The sequence below is a fragment of the Saccostrea cucullata genome, unplaced genomic scaffold (genome assembly GCF_032062105.1).
Source record: "Saccostrea cucullata isolate Sc308-1 unplaced genomic scaffold, CSIRO_AGI_Scuc_v1 ctg3340, whole genome shotgun sequence".
Lineage (NCBI taxonomy): Eukaryota > Metazoa > Mollusca > Bivalvia > Ostreida > Ostreidae > Saccostrea > Saccostrea cuccullata.
The window spans coordinates 2307-22560 of NW_026933266.1; the positions used below are offsets into that span (position 1 = coordinate 2307).

General features: G+C 35.9%; 3 protein-coding genes across 3 annotated transcripts; 1 reads left to right on the plus strand and 2 right to left on the minus strand.

The window, feature by feature from the left end:
• Window positions 1–5364: 5364 nt before the first annotated feature.
• LOC134237838 (uncharacterized) lies at window positions 5365–6354 on the minus strand. The gene has a single exon (XM_062719982.1). The coding sequence runs from the start codon at window positions 6352–6354 to the stop codon at window positions 5365–5367; it is 990 nt and encodes a 329-aa protein (XP_062575966.1).
• Window positions 6355–9958: 3604 nt separating this feature from the next.
• Window positions 9959–11594, minus strand: LOC134237835 (uncharacterized). The gene is made up of 2 exons (XM_062719979.1): window positions 11535–11594; window positions 9959–11432 (listed from the first exon to the last, which is right to left on the minus strand). The coding sequence occupies exon 2, from the start codon at window positions 11351–11353 to the stop codon at window positions 9959–9961; it is 1395 nt and encodes a 464-aa protein (XP_062575963.1). The 5' UTR covers window positions 11354–11432; window positions 11535–11594.
• Window positions 11595–16003: 4409 nt separating this feature from the next.
• On the plus strand, window positions 16004–19786 carry LOC134237837 (microfibril-associated glycoprotein 4-like). Its single transcript, XM_062719981.1, has 6 exons — window positions 16004–16318; window positions 16719–16855; window positions 17028–17124; window positions 17329–17496; window positions 19168–19427; window positions 19577–19786. The coding sequence occupies exons 1-5, from the start codon at window positions 16030–16032 to the stop codon at window positions 19425–19427; spliced, it is 951 nt and encodes a 316-aa protein (XP_062575965.1). The 5' UTR covers window positions 16004–16029; the 3' UTR covers window positions 19577–19786.
• The last annotated feature ends 468 nt before the right edge of the window (window positions 19787–20254 follow it).

Genomic DNA, 20254 nt, shown 5'->3' on the forward strand with positions numbered 1-20254 from the left:
GTAAAATTAAATGTAAAATTTTTCAGTCTCTATCTTATAATAATTAATTTGATTGGCTCATGACTAATGAAGACCCTGACATCCTTAGATCACTTGCTAGATTCCTTGGTAATCTACCTTAATTGAAGATATTTTGATATGCATATATGTCCTTTTTTCCTAATTGCTTGCCCTTGACTACATGCATAAATAATTATAAAATATATGTACAGTACATGTTGTATATTCAGTATATCTCTTATACCGGTATTCGTTTTTATCAATTGCTCCGAGTCTCATTATATGTAAGATCATGTTTGTTCTATCAATTGGATCCTCCTCCTTCTTTTGTTGGTAAATCTGTTTTGCTCCTCCAGGGGCCCAAATTGGACTGATAAAATTTTATATCTTTACAAGTCGTTCGAATTTTGTCCTGTCTGTGTTCACGGTGATATGACGACAATTATTACTCCTGTCTGTGTTTACTGTGACATGACGACAATTACTGGTCCTGTCTGTGTCAACTGTGACAAGACGACAATTTCTAGTCCTGTCTTTGTTAACCGTGACATGACGACGATTACTAGTCCTGTCCGTGTTTACTGTGACATGACGACAATAACTAGTCCTGTCTGTGTTTACTGTGACATGACGACAATTACTAGTCCTGTCTGTGTTTACTGTGACATGACGACAATTACTAGTCCTCTCTGTGTTTACTGTGACATGACGACAATTACTAGTCCTGTCCGTGTTTTCAGTGACATGACAACAATCACTAGTCCTGTCCGTGTTTACTGTGACATGGCGACAATTACTAGTCATGTCCGTGTTTACTGTTACAAGACTACAATAACTAGTCCTGTCCGTGTTTACTGTAACAAGACTACAATAACTAGTCCTGTCCTTGTTTACTGTGACATGACGACAATTACTAGTCCTGTCTGTGTTTACTGTGACATGACGACAATTACTAGTCCTGTCTGTGTTTACTGTGACATGACGACAATTACTAGTCATGTCTAGTCCTATCTGTGTTTACTGTGACATGAAGACCCTTACTAGTCCTGTCTGTGTTTACTGTGACATGACAAAAATTACTGGTCCTGCTTGTTTTTACTGTGACATGACGACAATTACTAGTCCTGTCTGTCTTCACGGTGAGATGACGACAATTATTACTCCTGTCTATGTTAACTGTGACATGACGACAATTACTGGTCCTGTCTGTCTGTGAATTTCAAGTCCTGTCTGTGACCGTGACATTGCGACAATTACTAGTCCTGTCCGTGTGTACTGTTACAAGACTGCAATTACTAGTCCTGTCTGTGTTTACTGTGACATGACGACAATTACTAGTCCTGTCTTTGTTTACTGTGACTTGACGACAATTACTAGTCCTGTGTGTGTTTACTCTGACATGACGACAAATACTGGTCCTGTCTGTGTTTACTGTGACATGACGACAATAACTAGTCCTGTCTGTGTTTACTGTGACATGACAAGAATTACTGGTCCTGTTTGTTTTTACTGTGACATGACGACAATTACTAGTCCTGTCTGTGTTCACGGTGAGATGACGACAATTATTAGTCCTGTCTGTGTTTACTGTGACATGACGACAATTACTGGTTCTGTCTGTGTTAACTGTGACAAGACGACAATTTCTAGTCCTGTCTGTATTAACTGTGACATGACGACAATTACTAGTCCTGTTTGTGTTCTCAGCTATGTTAAGGACAGATATGGAAAAGGTGACCTTTGCGCCGTTTTAATATGCATGGCTTCTTTTTACAAAATTTTAACAAAGCAACTGAATACTTGTAGAAAATGTAATATAGTTATTACCAGTTATATCGCACGTATCAGCTGTTTGTCACGTGACTTGTATAAAAATAGAATTGTTAAGGACAGATGATACAAACAATTTTTTTCTTTGAAAAAGATTTAATGTGATGTCACAAGTTTAGAAAAGTGGATGGTTCTTAGAATTTTTTCTCCGAAGAACTGGAAAATGAAATAGACCTGGAAAATATTAGTAATATTTCAATAAAAAAACAAACATGGACAAATCACATTCAGTAAATGTTTACAGGTGAAAACAAATTTCAGAATATGTTATCTTGGCACTAAAAGTGCAATATAAACTTAAGAAAAATATACCAAGCCAGGTGAATTTTAAGAGGAAGATCAAAATGACAAAAAATTAGTAATATCACATAGGCTGATTTTTACCATTTAGCTTTTCCTAATAAAATTCACCTGGCTTGGTATATTTTTCTTAAGTTTATATTACACTTTTAGCACATTGTTAACATATTCTGAAAATTGTTTTCACCTGTAAACCTTTACTGAATGTGATTTGTCTATATTTGTTTTTTCATTGAAATATTACTAATATTTTTTAAGTCTTTTTCAAATTCCAGTACTTAAGAGAGAAAATTCTAAGAACCATCTTCATTTCTAAACTTGTGACATGATATTAGATCTTTTTCAAAGAAAAAATTTGTTTGTATCATCTGTCCTTAAGCTGAATGTAGAAAATGTGGATAGTGCAAGGGCATACGCTTGTTTTTCAAGAAAAAAATTGTTACAGATTAAAAGAGGTTTATATCCTCTACCCAAAAAGTGCTGGGAGCTAGTCAGTGCTGTTTGTGAAGTACTTAGAATTTTGCCGAAAATGCTTATTATAGCTAAAAATTTCCACTTCGCTTAAATTCTGTTATAAATAAAATTAATGTTATGCAGACCAGGATCAGCTCCCAGCACTTTTCAAAATATACACTATATGAGCAATAAATATTCCAAATTTCAGCTCAAACAAAATAGTCTATGCAATTGCACTTTTGATGTAAATCACGAATACGCTCATCGTTTTAGCGATATTCTCTATATTCCTTATCCCTGTGCAGCTTTAATGCTACTAGATAAATTCATATTCTATACACATTGTATTTAATAAATTATTTTCTTTTAGTTTTTATGATTAGGTCTAAAAATTAGCAATGGTATCATATTTATTTAAGCATTCTTGTAATAATTTAACCAGTGAATCTAGTCCTCTGGATAACTTGTGTTGCGTCATACCAAGGCTGATGACGTCATATTTGACAAAAGGCTTTCTTCTATTACTCGACTGTATCGCTATCAAGTATTACAATTTTACAAGATTTTATGAATAATCGATAAAATAAGTAAATTCAAGTTGTTATTTACGCATGATCATGTTGTTAATTAATTTTTGTGGCTTGTTAAATTTCAATGACGTCACAATTAAACTTCCAATACGATGTACAAGGAATTTGAACTCTGACCTTCCTTAATATAGCTGAGTTTACTGAGACATGACGACAATTACTAGTCCAGTCTGTGTTTACTGTGACATGACGACAATTACTAGTCCTGTCTCTGTTTACTGTGACATGACAACAATTACTAGTCCAGTCTGTGTTTACTGTGGCTTGACGACAATTACTAGTCCTGTCTGTGTTTACTGTGACATGACGACAATTACTAGTCCTGTCTGTGTTTACTGTTACATGACGACAAATACTGGTCCTGTCTGTTTTAACTGTGACATGACGACAATTACTAGTTCTGTCTGTGTTTACTGTGACATGAAGACAATTACTAGTCCTGTCTGTGTTTACTGTGACATGACAAGAATTACTGGTCCTGTTTGTTTTTACTGTGACATGACGACAATCACTAGTCCTGTCTGTGTTCACGGTTAGATGACGACAATTATTACTCCTGTCTGTGTTTACTGTGACATGACGACAATTACTGGTCCTGTCTGTGTTAACTGTGACAAGACGACAATTTCTAGTCCTGTCTGTGTTAACCGTGACATGATGACGATTACTAGTCCTGTCTGTGTTTACTGTGACATGACGACAATTACTAGTCCTGTCTGTGTTTACTGTGACATGACGACAATTACTAGTCCTGTCTGTGTTTACTGTGAAATGACGACAATTACTAGTCATTTCTGTGTTTACTGTGACATGACAACAATCACTAGTCCTGTCCGTGTTTACTGTAACATGGCGACAATTACTAGTCCTGTCCGTGTTTACTGTTATAAGACTACAATAACTAGTCCTGTCCGTGTTTACTGTTACATGACGACAATTCCTAGTCCTGTCCGTGTTTACTGTTACATGACGACAATTCCTAGTCCTCTCTGTGTTTACTGTGACATGACCACAATTACTAGTCCTGTCTGTGTTTACTGTGACATGACGACAATTACTTGTCCTGTCCGTGTTTACTCTGACATGACGACATTTACTAGTCCTGTCCGTGTTTACTGTGACCTGACCACAATTACTAGCCCTGCCTGTGTTTACTGTGACATGACGACAATTACTAGTCCTGTGTGTGTTTACTGTGACATGACGACAATTACTGGGCCTGTCTGTGTTAACTGTGACATGACGACAATTAGTAGTCCTGTCTGTGTTTACTGTGACATGACGACAATTCCTAGTCCTCTCTGTGTTTACTGTGACATGTCGACAATTACTAGTCCTGTCTGTGTTTACTGTGACATGACGACAATTACTGTGCCTGTCTGTGTTAACTGTGACATGACGACAATATCTAGTCCTGTCTGTGTTAACAGTGACATGAAGACAATCACTAGTCCTGTCTGTCTCGACTGTGACATGACGACAATTACTAGTCCTGTCTGTGTTTACTGTGACATGACGACAATTACTGGTCCTCTCTGTGTTGACTGTTACGTGACGACAATTACCAGTCCTGTCTGTGTTAACAGTGACATGACGACAATTACTAGTCCTGTCTGTGTTTACTGTGACATGACAACAATTACTGGTCCTTCTTGTTTTTACTGTGACATGACGACAATTACTAGTCCTTTCAGTCTTTACTGTGTGATGACGACAACCACTAGTCCTGTCTGTGTTTACTGTGACCTGACGACAATTACAAGTCCAGTCTGTGTTTACTGTGACATGACGACAATTACTTGTCCTGTCCGTGTTTATTGTGACCTGACGACAATTACTAGTGTTGCGCTTGGTCAGTTCAGAAATTCACACCGTCATGTAGTAACATTTTATTGTTTCGACCTGTTAATGGATAGATATCTATTACAATAAATAACAGTTTGTTGATAATTATACAATTCTCATTATTATTAACAGTCATGTTTTAAATACTAAATAACTCACAGATTGACGGGCTAAATACATGACATTGTTTCGCCGTTGAGGAGTCCGTGCATCTCAAACCGGATATTACTTACGAAATGATAAAGTCCGAAACGATACGGATGGAATGTACAATTCCGAAACGTACACTCCCCCCACCATTTGTCCGGGGATATGAAAAAGTTCACATGTTCACAGTTTACATTTACACCTGTTCTTCAATTGGAAGAATCACAACTAATCGTCGAACTGATCTGCAAACCACCGTATCTGGACAACCACAATATTTAGGATCTTGGTTCAGATTTTTGTATCTAAGTTTTACATCCCGAACTTTTCCATCACTTCCTGGGTTTGCCTCCGAAACTTGTGCCAGTTTCCATTGACCACGCACATTATTTGAATCTTGAACAATTACAATGTCACCATTTTGAATGTTTCTCCTTTCATGATTCCATTTCTGTCTTATAATAAGGGTATGAAAGAAATCTCGTGTCCATCTTCTCCAAAATGTATTCACCACACGCTGAACAAATTTCCATCTTATTCTGGGGTCCTTGCAATCATCCCAGTCTCCTACAGGGACTCTGGTGCTTGCCCGACCTAACAATAGATCGTTCGGACAAAGATATGTACCTTCAGTAGGGTCGCAATTTTTTGTACCAATGGGACGTTCATTTAGTAGATTGGAAACTTCAAAGAGAACAGTTTGTAACTCTGAAAATGTCATAATTGCTGATCCAATGGCAGTCTCAAGAGAAAGTTTTGTTGAACGAATAAGCGACTCGCTGCAACCATTTTCCCAGGGTGCGTCCGCTGATTTTGTTGTCTGCCAATCCATGCCTCTAGCTTTCCCAAAATTCTTGATATCTTCCCAATCCCAAGTATGTACAACTTTTTGTAATTCTTTCCCGGCAGCAATTAGTTGAGTACCTGCATCAGAAATCATTTTTCTGGGATATCCTCTGATGGAAACAAAACGTCGTAGTACCATAAGGAAACTGCCCATGTCATATCCTTCTGGTACATCAATATATACTGCTCTTGAAACTAAGCAATTAAACAAGACACCATAACCTTTCCCATGGGTCCTCTTCTTAACTGCATCCTTGATTACAAGAGGTCCAAACAAATCAACAGCACACATGTAGAAGGGAGGGGTCGGTTTAAGTCTTGTCTCTGGCATTGGACCCATCTGTTGACCTTGCATTGATTTGAATTTTCTTCTACATATTACACACCTAAATTTAATTCTGCTTATAATGTTTTTTTACTTTAGGTATCCAAAATCTGCTACGGATCTTTCCTAGAGTAACGTCAATCCCTGCATGATCTTCATCGTGTATTGCTTTCACTACATATTCTGTAAATTCGTGATTTGTAGGAAGAAGTGCAAATGTGGACTGATTCCAGGTTTCTTCAATCCATTTACTCATTCTTTGTCCAACTGTAATAATTCCATCCTTTGTTCGTTCAGGGCCAAGACGTCGAAACCTCTGCATAACATTGTTTGGTAGGTCCATTTGAGCATGTAAAATCCAAGCCTTTTCAGCCTCTCTTATAACTTCAGCTGTCACATTTTTCAGAATCTTCTTGAATGAGTGCGCCTTGAATATAAGTTGCAAAATACCAGTGAGTCTATACAGCTTATTCAAGGATGAGATTCTCGTGGTGTCTATCAATTCCAGTATCCGAGTTGAGGATTCCTTTGGCTTCACTTCAATATTTTCTGTCAACACACTGTGCACCAATGAATCTGGAATTTCTGAAACATCAACAGTTTGTTTCATTGGCCACTGTTCAATAGGATAGTGTAAGAATTCTGGTCCTTTCTGCCACCTTGAATCATTGTTTAATATGCTGGGATGTGTAATCCTTGTTGTAAGATCTGCAGGATTTTGATCAGAAGGAATCCAAAACCATTCAGCCTTTTGTGTCTTTGATTGAATTTCGGCTATCCTATTGGCGACAAATGTACCAAAACCGTAACTTTCCTTTTGAATTTGGGCACGGACAATTGCAGAATCAGTAAGATGAATTACTCTCTGAAATGTAAAAGTCATGCTTTCCACAATTTTTTCCCTTATTCTAGCTGACAGCACAGCACCGCAAAGCTCAAGCCTTGGAATGGAAAGTTGCTTAACTGGCGCAATCCGATTTTTTGCAAAAATTAATCTGACGTCATAAATGTCCCAAGCAGTCTCCCATCTTATGTACGCACACGCTCCAAAAGCAAGATTGCTGCCATCAGAAAAAAGCACCAAGACCGGATTTCCAAAGACATTAGTTGGTTTTAAACATCTGGGAATGCACAGGGATTCTAACTGAAAGAGTCCATTGAAAAATTCTATCCATTGTTGTCTCATTTCTGCGGATAAAGGTTTATCCCACACTTCAGACTTACTCTGGTTTCCTTGGCATAAATTTCTTATGAGAGATTTTGCACTAAGAGTGTAAGGAACGATCAGTCCTAAAGGGTCATACACTCCTGCAACTTGGCTGAGTACCATTCTTCTTGTCAAATTTTCAGGAATTTCCTCCGACTAATTGGTTGATTTCTCTTCATGGCTTTTATGCTTTGTTTTCCTGGAGAAGTTCAATCGCACTTTAAATGTAAATACATCATCAACAGGTTTCCACACTAGTCCCAACACCTTTTCTGATTTTTCTATTCATTCATTATGTTGATTTCATCAATTTCCTGATGATGGTCTCCTGATATAATCCAATGCTTTATGTGAAAGCCACCAAAGTCCAATACTTGATTGATATCCTTAGCCAATTGCAATACATTTTCAAATGTGGGATCTGATGCTAAAATGTCATCAACATAGCTGTTGTTTTTTATAACACTAGCAGCCTTTGGGGTAAACATCTTCCAGCATTTCAGCTGTTTTATTGAGAGCTATAATAGCTATAGCACCACTGGGGCGATCTCCAAATGGAACACTGGTCAGCACATAATGATCTGGTGGTCTGTCGATTTCACAATTTCTCCATAAAAATCTGTGTGTATGCTGATCTTCTATGGAAAGATGAATCGAGTTATACATTTTGGAGATATCGCCTACAAGACCAACCTGATTTTCTCGAAACTTCAACAAGATGGAAAGAAGATCATTTAAAACTTTTGGTCCTTTAGCCCAGTAGTCATTAATAACATGACCCATGTAGGAAGCAGAAGAGTTGAACACAATTCGAAGTGGTGTGGATGATGATTCTGGTTTTAAAACCTCATGATGTGGAAGATAGTGCACAGGTCCTTTGTATGAAGTAACTTCCTCTGGTGATAATTTTCTAGCAGCCTTTCTCTGCACCATGTCATCTATCTGTTTTTGATATTCCTGAGTGTGTTCATCGCCAGTTTTTTTCAGTCGTTGTTCCGTTGACCGTAAACGGCCTATAACAGCTTGTATGTTATTAGGCAGTTCTGAAGGATTCCGTTTCCATGGGTAATTTATGGTCCAGCATTTGTTGGCATCATCATGCTTTAATCCAGTCTCAATCATGTTCAGTTCATGCTCCTCTTCAATGGTGTAATGTCCTGAACCAACAACACAATGTCCACATCGACACCCTCCACACCTTGGTTGACAGTAGGTTTCTAAGCTTTCAATATCTAGAAAACTATCAAACAGATCTTTTAGCGATTTAGTATTCATGATATGCATGGAATTTAATTCACTTCCCGACAAATGATTGATACAAAACGAGTTTGGCATTGCGGATACTTTAATCAGAGAATGACTTCCCCTCACACAATAACCAAATTGATTTTTCATCAGTTGAAGATTCCCGACGCCGTCAACTCTTGTGGGTAAAAGAATGCTACAGTCTGATCCAATCAGTAAATCAACCTCTCCACATGGTCTGCAGATATCAGAGTCTGTAATTCCATTAAATAATTGTGCTATTCCACTAACATCTATCTTGCCTGCATTTGTTGTAATTTGCTCCATACCGTATCCCTTAATTTGCCAGGTATTGCCATCCTTGTCTGTCAAGGGGATTATATATTCTTTGCTATGTAGTTATTCCATAACATTTCCCACCTTCGTGATACTGAGGGTTACATCTTTTCCTTGTAAATTAAGTTTCCTTGCTGCACGATGTGAAATTAACGAAATATTTGATCCACAAAGTTGATCAAAATATCCTTACACTTAACTTCACTGAAGGTTGATAGCTTGTAAATATAAGTTACACTTAACTTGCACAGTGAAATCATAAGTTAAATCCAACGTTACAAGTTATAAACAATCTGATCCCTTACACCGTGACGTGGTTCTTTGCTATTAACAAAATAATTCTCTAATTAAATAAAATAATTTGTTAGCAACTGTTTTATTAATATATTTCCCTACGTTTTTAATTGATCTACATCGGAGGGTAATGTGATGATCAGTTATGGACCAAAGTAAGCTTTTACATTTCAACTATAGGACTATTAAGGTATCTGAAAAGTGCTGCGATCCTGATGAAATCTTAAAAACAATTTAATTATATAAATATTTTATGCCGCTGACCAGCAAAAAATATAGCATTCGGTCATACAAATATAATTTTAACAATGAAATTGCAGAATTTAGACAGGATCGCAGCACTTTTTAGAAACTACAATGCGTATTAAAAATATTTATATACTAAACTTGGAAATTTAACTTGGTTATGTTGCACTAGTGACATTTATATGTAAAAATACTTCAAGTCAATGTTAAAACGTTACTGCCGCATCACGTGACTTCTAAATATAAAATATAACGATATGTTGTTATAAATCATAATTACAATTATCCAATTTAAATAATCATAAATAGGACATCTTCTCCAGGTTCTTTGCTATTAACAATTCTCACAATGTTAGCAACATTTCCCTCTTGACCTTCTTGATGCAGTGATGAGTGATGTAATTTTCCACAATGTTCACATCCTTTCTTTTGAGGACAGTATTTCGAGATATGTCCTGTTTTTAAACAAATAAAACAGCCTCGATTTTTTCTGAGTAAGTCCATTTTAGCACCAACATCCCTTCCGTTGAAATTCCAACACTGAGAAATATCATGTGTATCACTGTTATGGTACCAACAACTCCTTTGTGATGGCGAGGGTCGACTAAATCTTGGTAGATTTTGATTTGTTTGATGTCCTTGACGAACAATTTCATTGATGCTTGCTAGGCCGTCTACAACCTTTTGGAGGACTTCTTGATTGTGCTTCATCTGAACACTTAGTTGATCAACTGGAGAATGTGAATTTGTCTCTGCTACATGGTGGATTCTTGCTTCGGAGTTATTCCTTATTTCTGATTGCATGTATTCCATGGCATTCTTTTCTTCTAACAGAAATTCAAGTAATGGAAGAAATATCTCTAATTTCCCAGCGTGTTTTTTCTTCTGCAAAACCCATTCTCTCTTTTGTACAGGGGGTAGAATTTTTTCGATTTCGTTTACCATTGTCGCCGTATTCATCTCTCTCTCCATTTTCATTCGTTTCAAATCTAAATAACATCGTTCAATCACTTCTACACTATTTATAAAGCTGATATGGTCCCCATCGGCTATGACCTTGAGCTTCTGGATGTCACTCAAAATTGAATCTGTTAGTTTCTCTGGTCTGCCGAACTTTAACTGCAGTCTGTGCCACATTTCTTCGTAATCATTATCCACTCCTTGAATGACTTTTAATGCCTCTCCGTGTAAGCACTTTTTCAGAGCAAATGGGTCTAAGCCATACGATGGTACCATAATACATTCATAGTCTCTTTTGAAACTTGGGTATTCCCGTATTGCACCGCTAAATGAAGGTGCATCAAGTTTTTTAACTTTAACGGTTTCCTTTTTTGTTTTTGTCTCTAATTCCTTTTGTTTAATCTTTTCTGCTAATCTTGTCACATGTAAACGGCACTCACATAATTCACTGTACATTTTGTCCATGTCTCTATCAACATTTTCATGTTCACTTGCTTGTAATTCATTTTCTAGATCTAAAAGTTCTATATATTCTGCATGACTTCTTTCTAAATCATTATAGGACTTTTCTAGATCACTAAGAATATTTTGTAGTACACCATGGTCCTCCATATAACCTAATTCTCTAAATCTGTTGTATATTCTGTGAAACTTGCCCTTTTGCGTTGAACGTCGACGCTTCTTGCCCTGTAGCTCAGGATCTTTCGACTCTTCGGGTGGCGGCATGTTCCCTCTGTGTCGAAATGTTGCGCTTGGTCAGTTCAGAAATTCACACCGTCATGTAGTAACATTTTATTGTTTCGACCTGTTAATGGATAGATATCTATTACAATAAATAACAGTTTGTTGATAATTATACAATTCTCATTATTATTAACAGTCATGTTTTAAATACTAAATAACTCACACATTGACGGGCTAAATACATGACATTGTTTCGCCGTTGAGGAGTCCATGCATCTCAAACCGGATATTACTTACGAAATAATAAAGTCCGAAACGATACGGACGGAATGTACAATTCCGAAACGTACAACTAGTCCTGTCTGTGTTTACTGTGACATGACGACAATTACTAGTCCTGTCTGTGTTTACTGTGACATGATGACAATTACTAGTCCTGTGTGTGTTTACTGTGACATGACGACAATTACTAGTCCTGTCTGTATTTACTGTGACATGACGACAATTACTAGCCCTGTCCATGTTTACTGTTAAATGACGACAATTACTAATCCTGTCTGTGTTTACTGTGACATGACGACAATTACTAGTCCTGTCTGTGTTTTCTGTGACATGACAACAATTACTAGTCCTGTCTGTGTTTACTGTGACACGACGAAAATCACTAGTCCTGTCTGTGTTTACTGTGACTTGACGACAATTACTAGTCCTGTCTGTGTTTACTTTGACATGACGACAATAACTAGTCCTGTCTGTGTTTACTGTGACACGACGACAATCACTAGTCCTCTCCGTGTTTACTGTGACATGGCGACAATTACTAGTCCTGTCTGTGTTTACTGTTACATGACTACAACAAGTTAATTGATGCAAAGCATGAAATCGGCCGCTAACATATTTAACATGTCAAAAAAGCACTTTCACAATTCAAAGCATTCATGCAAGAAAAGAACAGGATATTCAAAGCTGAAATACTGATCATGTTTATTTCAGGCCGTCTTTAAAGCAAAATAAACAGATAAATATTTTTTAAAGAAATGATAGAAATTTTAGTATCATGCCTGCTGTTCATTCCAATTCAATGAATAAAATATATTTTAAACTAGAAATTTTAGTGCATTTGCTCATCCAATGGATTTATTGATGTAAAAAAATCTATGATGAATAGGCATGGGCGTCGGATGCACATCGAAAGTGGGTCGGGGGTGGGGTGGGCAAACTGAAAGGGGGGGGCTAAACCAACAAAAAATGGTAAAGCCAATTTTCAAAGCCTATATAATGTACATATTTGCAAAACAGTGGGGGGAGCTAACACCCCCCCCCCACCCCCCCCGGTTCCGACGCGTATGATATGAGAAATCATTGTTATCAAAATGAAGATGTTTACCTTTAAAGATATACCACGTGCTGATACACTGCTGCATGGTGCGGTGCAAAATGTATAAAAATAATCTTTGTGTCATTCGCAGCTGTAGCATTTTCAAACAAGTTTTTACTAGTAGAGCAACTTTCCAATTTTTTATTCACCATGCACTTTTACCACGTGCAATTCACTATTATCCGGAAAATCATAACGATTTCCTTTTATATCTTACACACTCCCTGGATGGGGAGTACCTATTGTAAACTCTTTTTATTTAACCATAAATTATCAATTATCTGCTGCCAAATGATAATGAAATTGAAACAAAATAACAACGATTAAATCTTAATTTAAAGCAAGTTTTTTAAAATATTTTACTCATGATTTTATACATGTTATCATTTGAAAATTATTTTACTGACCTAATAAAATAATAACATCTCATTTTCCCATGTGCACTTTCTAACACAACCACAAATCGATCGGCCGCTGCTGCGGCCGATAATAACTAGCCCTGTCTGTGTTTACTGTGACATGACAACAATCGCTAGTCCTGTCCGTGTTTACTGTGCCATGGCGACAATTACTAGTCCCATCTGTGTTTACTGTTACATGACTACAATAACTAGGCCTGTCCATGTTTACTGTGACATGACGACAATTACTAGTACTGTCTGTGTTTACTGTGACATGACGACAATTACTAGTCATGTCTGTGTTTACTGTGACATGACGACAATAACTGGTCCTGTCTGTGTTTACTGTGACATGACGACAATTACAAGTCATGTCTTTGTTTACTGTGACATGACAAGAATTACTGGTCCTGTTTATTTTTACTGTGACATGACGACAATTACTAGTCCTGTCTGTGTTCACGGTTAGCTGACGACAATTACAAGTCCTGTCTGTGTTTACTGAGACATGACGACAATTACTAGTCCTGTCTGTGTTTACTGTGACATGACAATTACTAGTCCTGTCTGTGTTTACTGTGACATGACGACAATAACTGGTCCTGTCTGTGTTTACTGTGACATGACGACAATTACCAGTCCTGTCTGTGTTTACTGTGACATGACGACAATCACTAGTCCTGTCTGTGTTAACAGTGACATGACGACAATCACTAGTCCTGTCTGTGTTGACTGTGACATGACGACAATTACTAGTCCTGTCTGTGTTTACTGTGACATGACGACAATCACTAGTTCTGTCTGTGTTGACTTTGACATGAGGACAATTACTAGTCCCGTCTGCGTTTACTGTGACACGGCGACAATTACTGGTTCTGTCCATGTTAACTCTGACATGACGACAATTACTAGTCCTGTCTGTGTTTACTGTGACATGACGACAATTACTGGTCCTGTCTGTGTTTACTGTGACATGACGACAATTACTGGTCCTGTCTGTGTTTACTGTGACATGACGACAATTACTAGTCCTGTCTGTGTTTACTGTGACAAGACGACAATTACTAGTCATGTCTCTGTTGACTGTGACATGACGACAATTACTGGTCCTGTCTGTGTTGACTGTTACATGACGACAATTACCAGTCCTGTCTGTGTTTACTGTGACGTGACGACAATTACAAGTCCTGTCTGTGTTTACTGTGACATGACAACAATTACTGGTCCTTTTTGTTTTTACTGTGACATGACGACAATTACTAGTCCTGTCAGTGTTCACTGTGTGATGACGACAACCACTAGTCCTGTCTGTGTTTATTGTGACATGACGACAATTACTGGGCCTGTCTGTGTTAACTGTGAAATGACAACAAGTCCTGTCTGTGTTAACTGTGACATGACGACAATAACAAGTCCTGTCTGTGTTTTACTGTGACATGACAAAAATTACTGGTCCTGTCTGTGTTTACTGTGACATGACGACAATTACTAGTCCTGTCTGTGTTTACTGTGACATGACGACAATTACTAGTCCTGTCTGTGTTTACTGTGACATGACGACAATTACTAGTCCTGTCTGTGTTTACTGTGACATGACGACAATTACTAGTCCTGTCTGTGTTTACTGTGACATGACGACAATTACTAGTCCTGTCTGTGTTTACTGTGACATGACGACAATAACTAGTCTTGTATGTCATTACTTTGACATGACAACAATGGGCGGGAGGTGGAGAACTGTAAATGTTGTATTACTGTATAATGGGTCACTGTATGAAAGCTCGTGTTAAATTTTACTTTAAATGCAATTTTAATGCTGCAAAAATTGGTTGTTTGAATGCATAGCATATTGTGGGGTTGTAATTCATATAAGATTCAACAAATAAATATCTTAATGAATGAAACATACGGTCTAGGTAATAGTAAGTTAATCACTTTTCACTAGTAAATGTCCTGATATGTTAATACTTGGCGTGAGGTTTACTTCATTGCAAATTTTTACAGGTATCCAGCAATAAGTGAATTTTTTTCAAATACATATTACGATATAGTCACTCATTTGGATATCTATTTCATTTTTGATTTCTCTGCGATGACTCAGTCTACTATTATTTCGGGAAATACATCGCAACACTGGATCTGAATGGTGAGAAATAAGATAAAGAACTTTAAGGGTTAACTCAAAGCGTAAAAAACAGAGGGACATAATCATCCCTACATTTTCTCCCGCTTTTCGACAGTTGTACAAAACTAGTTATATAATACTGCATTTTTCAGCCAGTACGATGACTCTCCATAATCAAACAATGTTCACCTAGCCCATAAGGCTCGATAAATCTTTTACTCTTTTAGATTCTGAATCATGGCATTAAAGACGCTTTAAAGTAGCAATAATTGTGTAATTTAATGAGATCAAGATAACCAATTTATTTCCTATTCAGCCCATTTTAAAAAATATTTTTATTGCCCTGTAAAAATTTCAACCTAAATCCACAAGAAATCATTATTCTACGGGGGTTATTTTTTGTCACTTGGGTTATGCAAGTTTTAAGAGTGATGATACTTTTCGACGTCGAATAATGACCGGTGGCAATTATTGCCGTAAAATATTGAGCAGGGGTTATTTTTCGACGTCGAAAAAATAACCCTCGTCAATATTCTATGGGGGAATTACTTTTCTTTACAAGGGTACGAAAAGTGACTAGGGGAGCGTTTGGGGAACATATGTAACGGTTCCCGTTACAATAATCACTAGTTTATTTCAGATTCAACAAATCAATATTTAAATGAATGAAACATACGATGTACGTAACCATTATCCAATCATTTTCCGTAACTGATGTTTATTTGATATTTATATTTTGTATTTGGTATACTACGTAGCATATTTCTACAGGTACCCAACGACGAAGCCAGTAGTTCTAAGTACAAGTTACGATATGGGCGCTCTTTGTGCAATAATTTTAGTTTTGGTCTTTTTTGACGTGTGCCAGTCTACTATTATTTCGAGGAAATACAAAGCCAAACTGGAACTCAATGATAAGAAGTCAAATGAAGAACCTTTAGGAGAACACAACTCAACATCAGTAATAGAGTGTGCAGCGCGTTGTCAAAGCGAGTGTAGTATCTTTGGTTTCCACTCTCAAATGAAAAAATGTCGAACCCACAAGAGGAACCTCATGTCTGAAGCATCAGATGAGGATGGATGGAGATACTACTCACGTGACTGTATGTATATCTGTTATTTTACTTTTTTTACTCACCATAAATTAGATAAATATCATGAATCTTTATTGCTCAATATCATTAATTAGTTCTAAGTAATAGCCCTTTCTTATTATTTGTAATCACTTCAATTTCCGTAATAAAAACATGCTTAACAAAATTTACATTGTAGTTCATATATTAGCTTTAATTAAGAGATAACGTCACTCCTCTCACTTAATTCTTGTATATACAATGTATGATTCCAGTATTATATTTTATGAGTTATTTCTGTACATTGTATATACATAGCATGATTCCAGTATTACATTTTATGAGTTATTTCTGTACATTGTATACACATATTATGGTTCCTGTATTACTTTTTAGTTTTTTATGGATTGTGAGTTTTTTTCTGCTTTAGTCACTCCAATAGACTGTAAGGATCTTCAATCAGATGGATACTTTAATTCAGGGGTGTATGAAATCTACCCCTATGGTACCATTACCAGTCCTGTCCCGGCGTACTGCGATATGACTACAATGGGCGGGGGATGGACGGTTTGTTGTTTATTTTAATATAAAGGCATATTATACAATTTATTTCACACTCAATGTTTTGTTGTTTAACGGAATATGGACTGAAAAAGTATAAATATTCTTAGATTATATCATATATATTGATCCCTCAAATGTTGAAAACAATGATTTGCTATACGTGTTAACTTTAAAGGCAATCCAAAAACGAATTAATGGAACCCTGGACTTTGACAGAACCTGGACGGAATATAAAAATGGTTTTGGCGCCCCAGAACAGGATGTCTGGGTTGGTAAGTGTAAATTACTTGCAAATAGGAACTTTTATTCCTTCAAAATTAAAAAAAAAATACATGTGTCAGGTAATAGATTGAAGCATAATAAAGATCTGAGCTTAATACTTGGTAATATGTGTTCTACGATATATACATATCATGTTAGACTGATATATCAAATAAAGAGTAAAAGAAAAGAAGAAAATCATTATCTTAAATCAGGAAATGATGTAATCCATCAATTAACCAAAGAAGGTACCTCATCCCTGTACGTGACAATAACTCTACAAAATGGTACAACGCTGTATGAAACGTACGACAGATTCTCTGTCTCCGACGAAGCAGGAAAATATCAACTCTTTCTTGCAGGACCTGCCACGGGAACCTTGGGTAAGTGTATCCATGTTAATTTCTAAAGGTATGTCACACGTGAAATTTGTTAAATCAAGGATTTTTTAGAAGTATATTTTAAATAAGTTCTCATATAGTGTGACTCAAAATTGCAAAAGAAATAGGGGGTCAGTGTGCATCCTATTGATCTACGATATAATTGAGTTGACCTTTTTGCACTCAAACTCTAAATTTTGAAAAATTGAGTTAACCTTTATCATATTTTACCAGATGTAACCAAGGCAATAAATTAATTTTTTTTTTACGTAAAAAAAGTTTTAATAATACCTATCATTGAACAAAACTTGCAAATTAATGCGCCTAAATTATTGTGTGACCTTTTTGCACCAAAAAAGTAACATTTTTGGTGTATCAAATTAATTGAAAGGCAATAAAACATTTTATTAATCAATCTTTTTTCCACTTTTGTGCTGATTAGTCACAAGAATCGAGTACTTTAAAAAAATGAAAGAAAAAGTTCGGGTCAGTGATGTTAAATTTGAAATATTAGTCAAAATATGTGATTTTTGGGTGAAAAATGCTGTAAATTTTATCTTGACTTATTAGACATATCTTCATTTTTTGGCAAAGTTTGTTGAAAGAAGGTGTAAAACGTGTTCTTAAAATATATATCCAAACCTATATTAAATATTTCAGTAATATCATAACGGAACATATCTCCGAGTAAAAGTATGTGAGGCTAAAGTTATAGGATATTCAATTTAAAAAATGTGCAGATTTGCAGAATTATCTGCTTACACGTATTCTTCAACCACAAGAAGTAGTCCCTTATAAAACTTGCTTCTTTGTAGCTTTTTGAGTAGTGTTTTTGTTGACTGTTAAACCATTAACATTGTTGAATTAAAGTATGTTATAATAATTGTATTTTAATGAATTTTTTTAGATAAGAGGTCCAACGTGAACTTTTCTAATAAGCTGACGAATGACATACTTTGAAATTAAGTTCAAATTACGTATATCATTAAAATGATACTTTTGTGTATTGATAAATCATAAAATTCTTTAAAAAAGAAAAGGATGTGTTTTTTTTCTGATAATCTCTTAACGTTTTTGATTCCATGCTAATTAAACATGTTTAACATTTCAGAATATCATTGGCCGGTACAATTAACATACGCAGCTGATATTGAATTTCTAATTGTCAAGTGTAAACAATTTCTAATTATACATTTTATGTACAAAGAAAATTATATTATTTTTTTTAACAGACAAATCCCAAAATTACATTAGTTCAACATTGTTATTCAGCTTGGGTTTCCAGATATTTTTTTATAATTCACATTGTAACTTATACGGAAAAAGTTTACAGAACATGATAGTCTGATTTTCAATGATTAACATTTTTTACTACTACGGAATAGGAAGTCTACAGTGTGTCATTGATCTTAAATGTCCAAAGGTTTACGAAAATTTGATGACAAAAAAAATTTGATCGGATAAAATTTCAAATAAAAAAAGCTTAAAAAGCCAAATTCAAAAGACCTCAACGCGTTTCACATTTACATTAATTTAATAGGAAATCTACCATCTTATAACATTCACAGATACACCATATCTGATCTCGTTATTAATGATTTACTTAGTATTTCATATCACACCTTTTTAAATGCACTGTGTAGGACAAATATTAAATTTTCATTTTTTCTACAGGAGACTCTATGTTACACACTGGTGATTCTAGGACCGATCTGTCTGGGATGTACTTCAGTACCCCAGACAGGGATAACGACGGGTATTTAGGTAACTGTGCTGCTCTCAGTAACCGTAGAGGAGGCTGGTGGTTCAACTGGTGTGCCGACGCCTTCCTTAACGGTCAGTGGTCCCCGGGGTACTGGCTCTGGCCATGGTATCCTACAGTGACTGATAGTAAACAGATAAAGGAGACCCTCATGATGGTCAGACGTCACTAGGTAAACATCATTAAATCCTAATATAACATAGTTTTTTTCTTTCTTTTCGTATTACTGTGAAAATTTCAAAAGGTTATAAGAGGTTTTTCAAAGTGAAATATGTCCTTATTTCTGTGAAACATTAATTTAATTCTATTTTTTCTTAACAGACGAAAGATCATCGATCAATTAGACGAATCCAGTTTGATTCAAGAGACGGTTTTAAATTTAACATTTATCACGGGGTTCTTTTTCTGTAAGACTGTTTGACATGAAGTGACTAAACAAATATGTTTTCAGGGGATGAAGGATTATGTAAAGCAATAAATGATTGTGATCTTGTTCTACTGATTGTATTCTGCAAATGATGTACTTTATATATGTTGTAATAAATTTGAAATTAGAAATATTTCGTTGTTATTCACACTAATAAATGAAGATGTCTGGACGGAGAATTAGGATGTAGATTACTTTATTGTCAAACCTATTACAGCGGAACCTGTTTAATCCGACACATTTGCGATACATTTCACTGTGGTGTCCGCCATTCAATTGACACAATGCAAGGGGAATGTCATAAGCGAAACCCAAAATTTGAAATTATTTAAATTCATTGTTATTTAGGTTAGAGATAATTCATGTAAGTTGAAGAAGAAATCAAATTTGCAAAACAAGACAAGGAGTTAGAAAAAAAGCACTGACTCATTATTTTTGGAAAGATGTTATCTTATATCTGCAACTGTCTTTGCAAATAAAACTTAGCGAGCTAACATTAATCAATATGTTTGCAAATACTTTTGCAATTATGAGACTACATCTTTTAAAATAAATGATTCAATATGACAAGT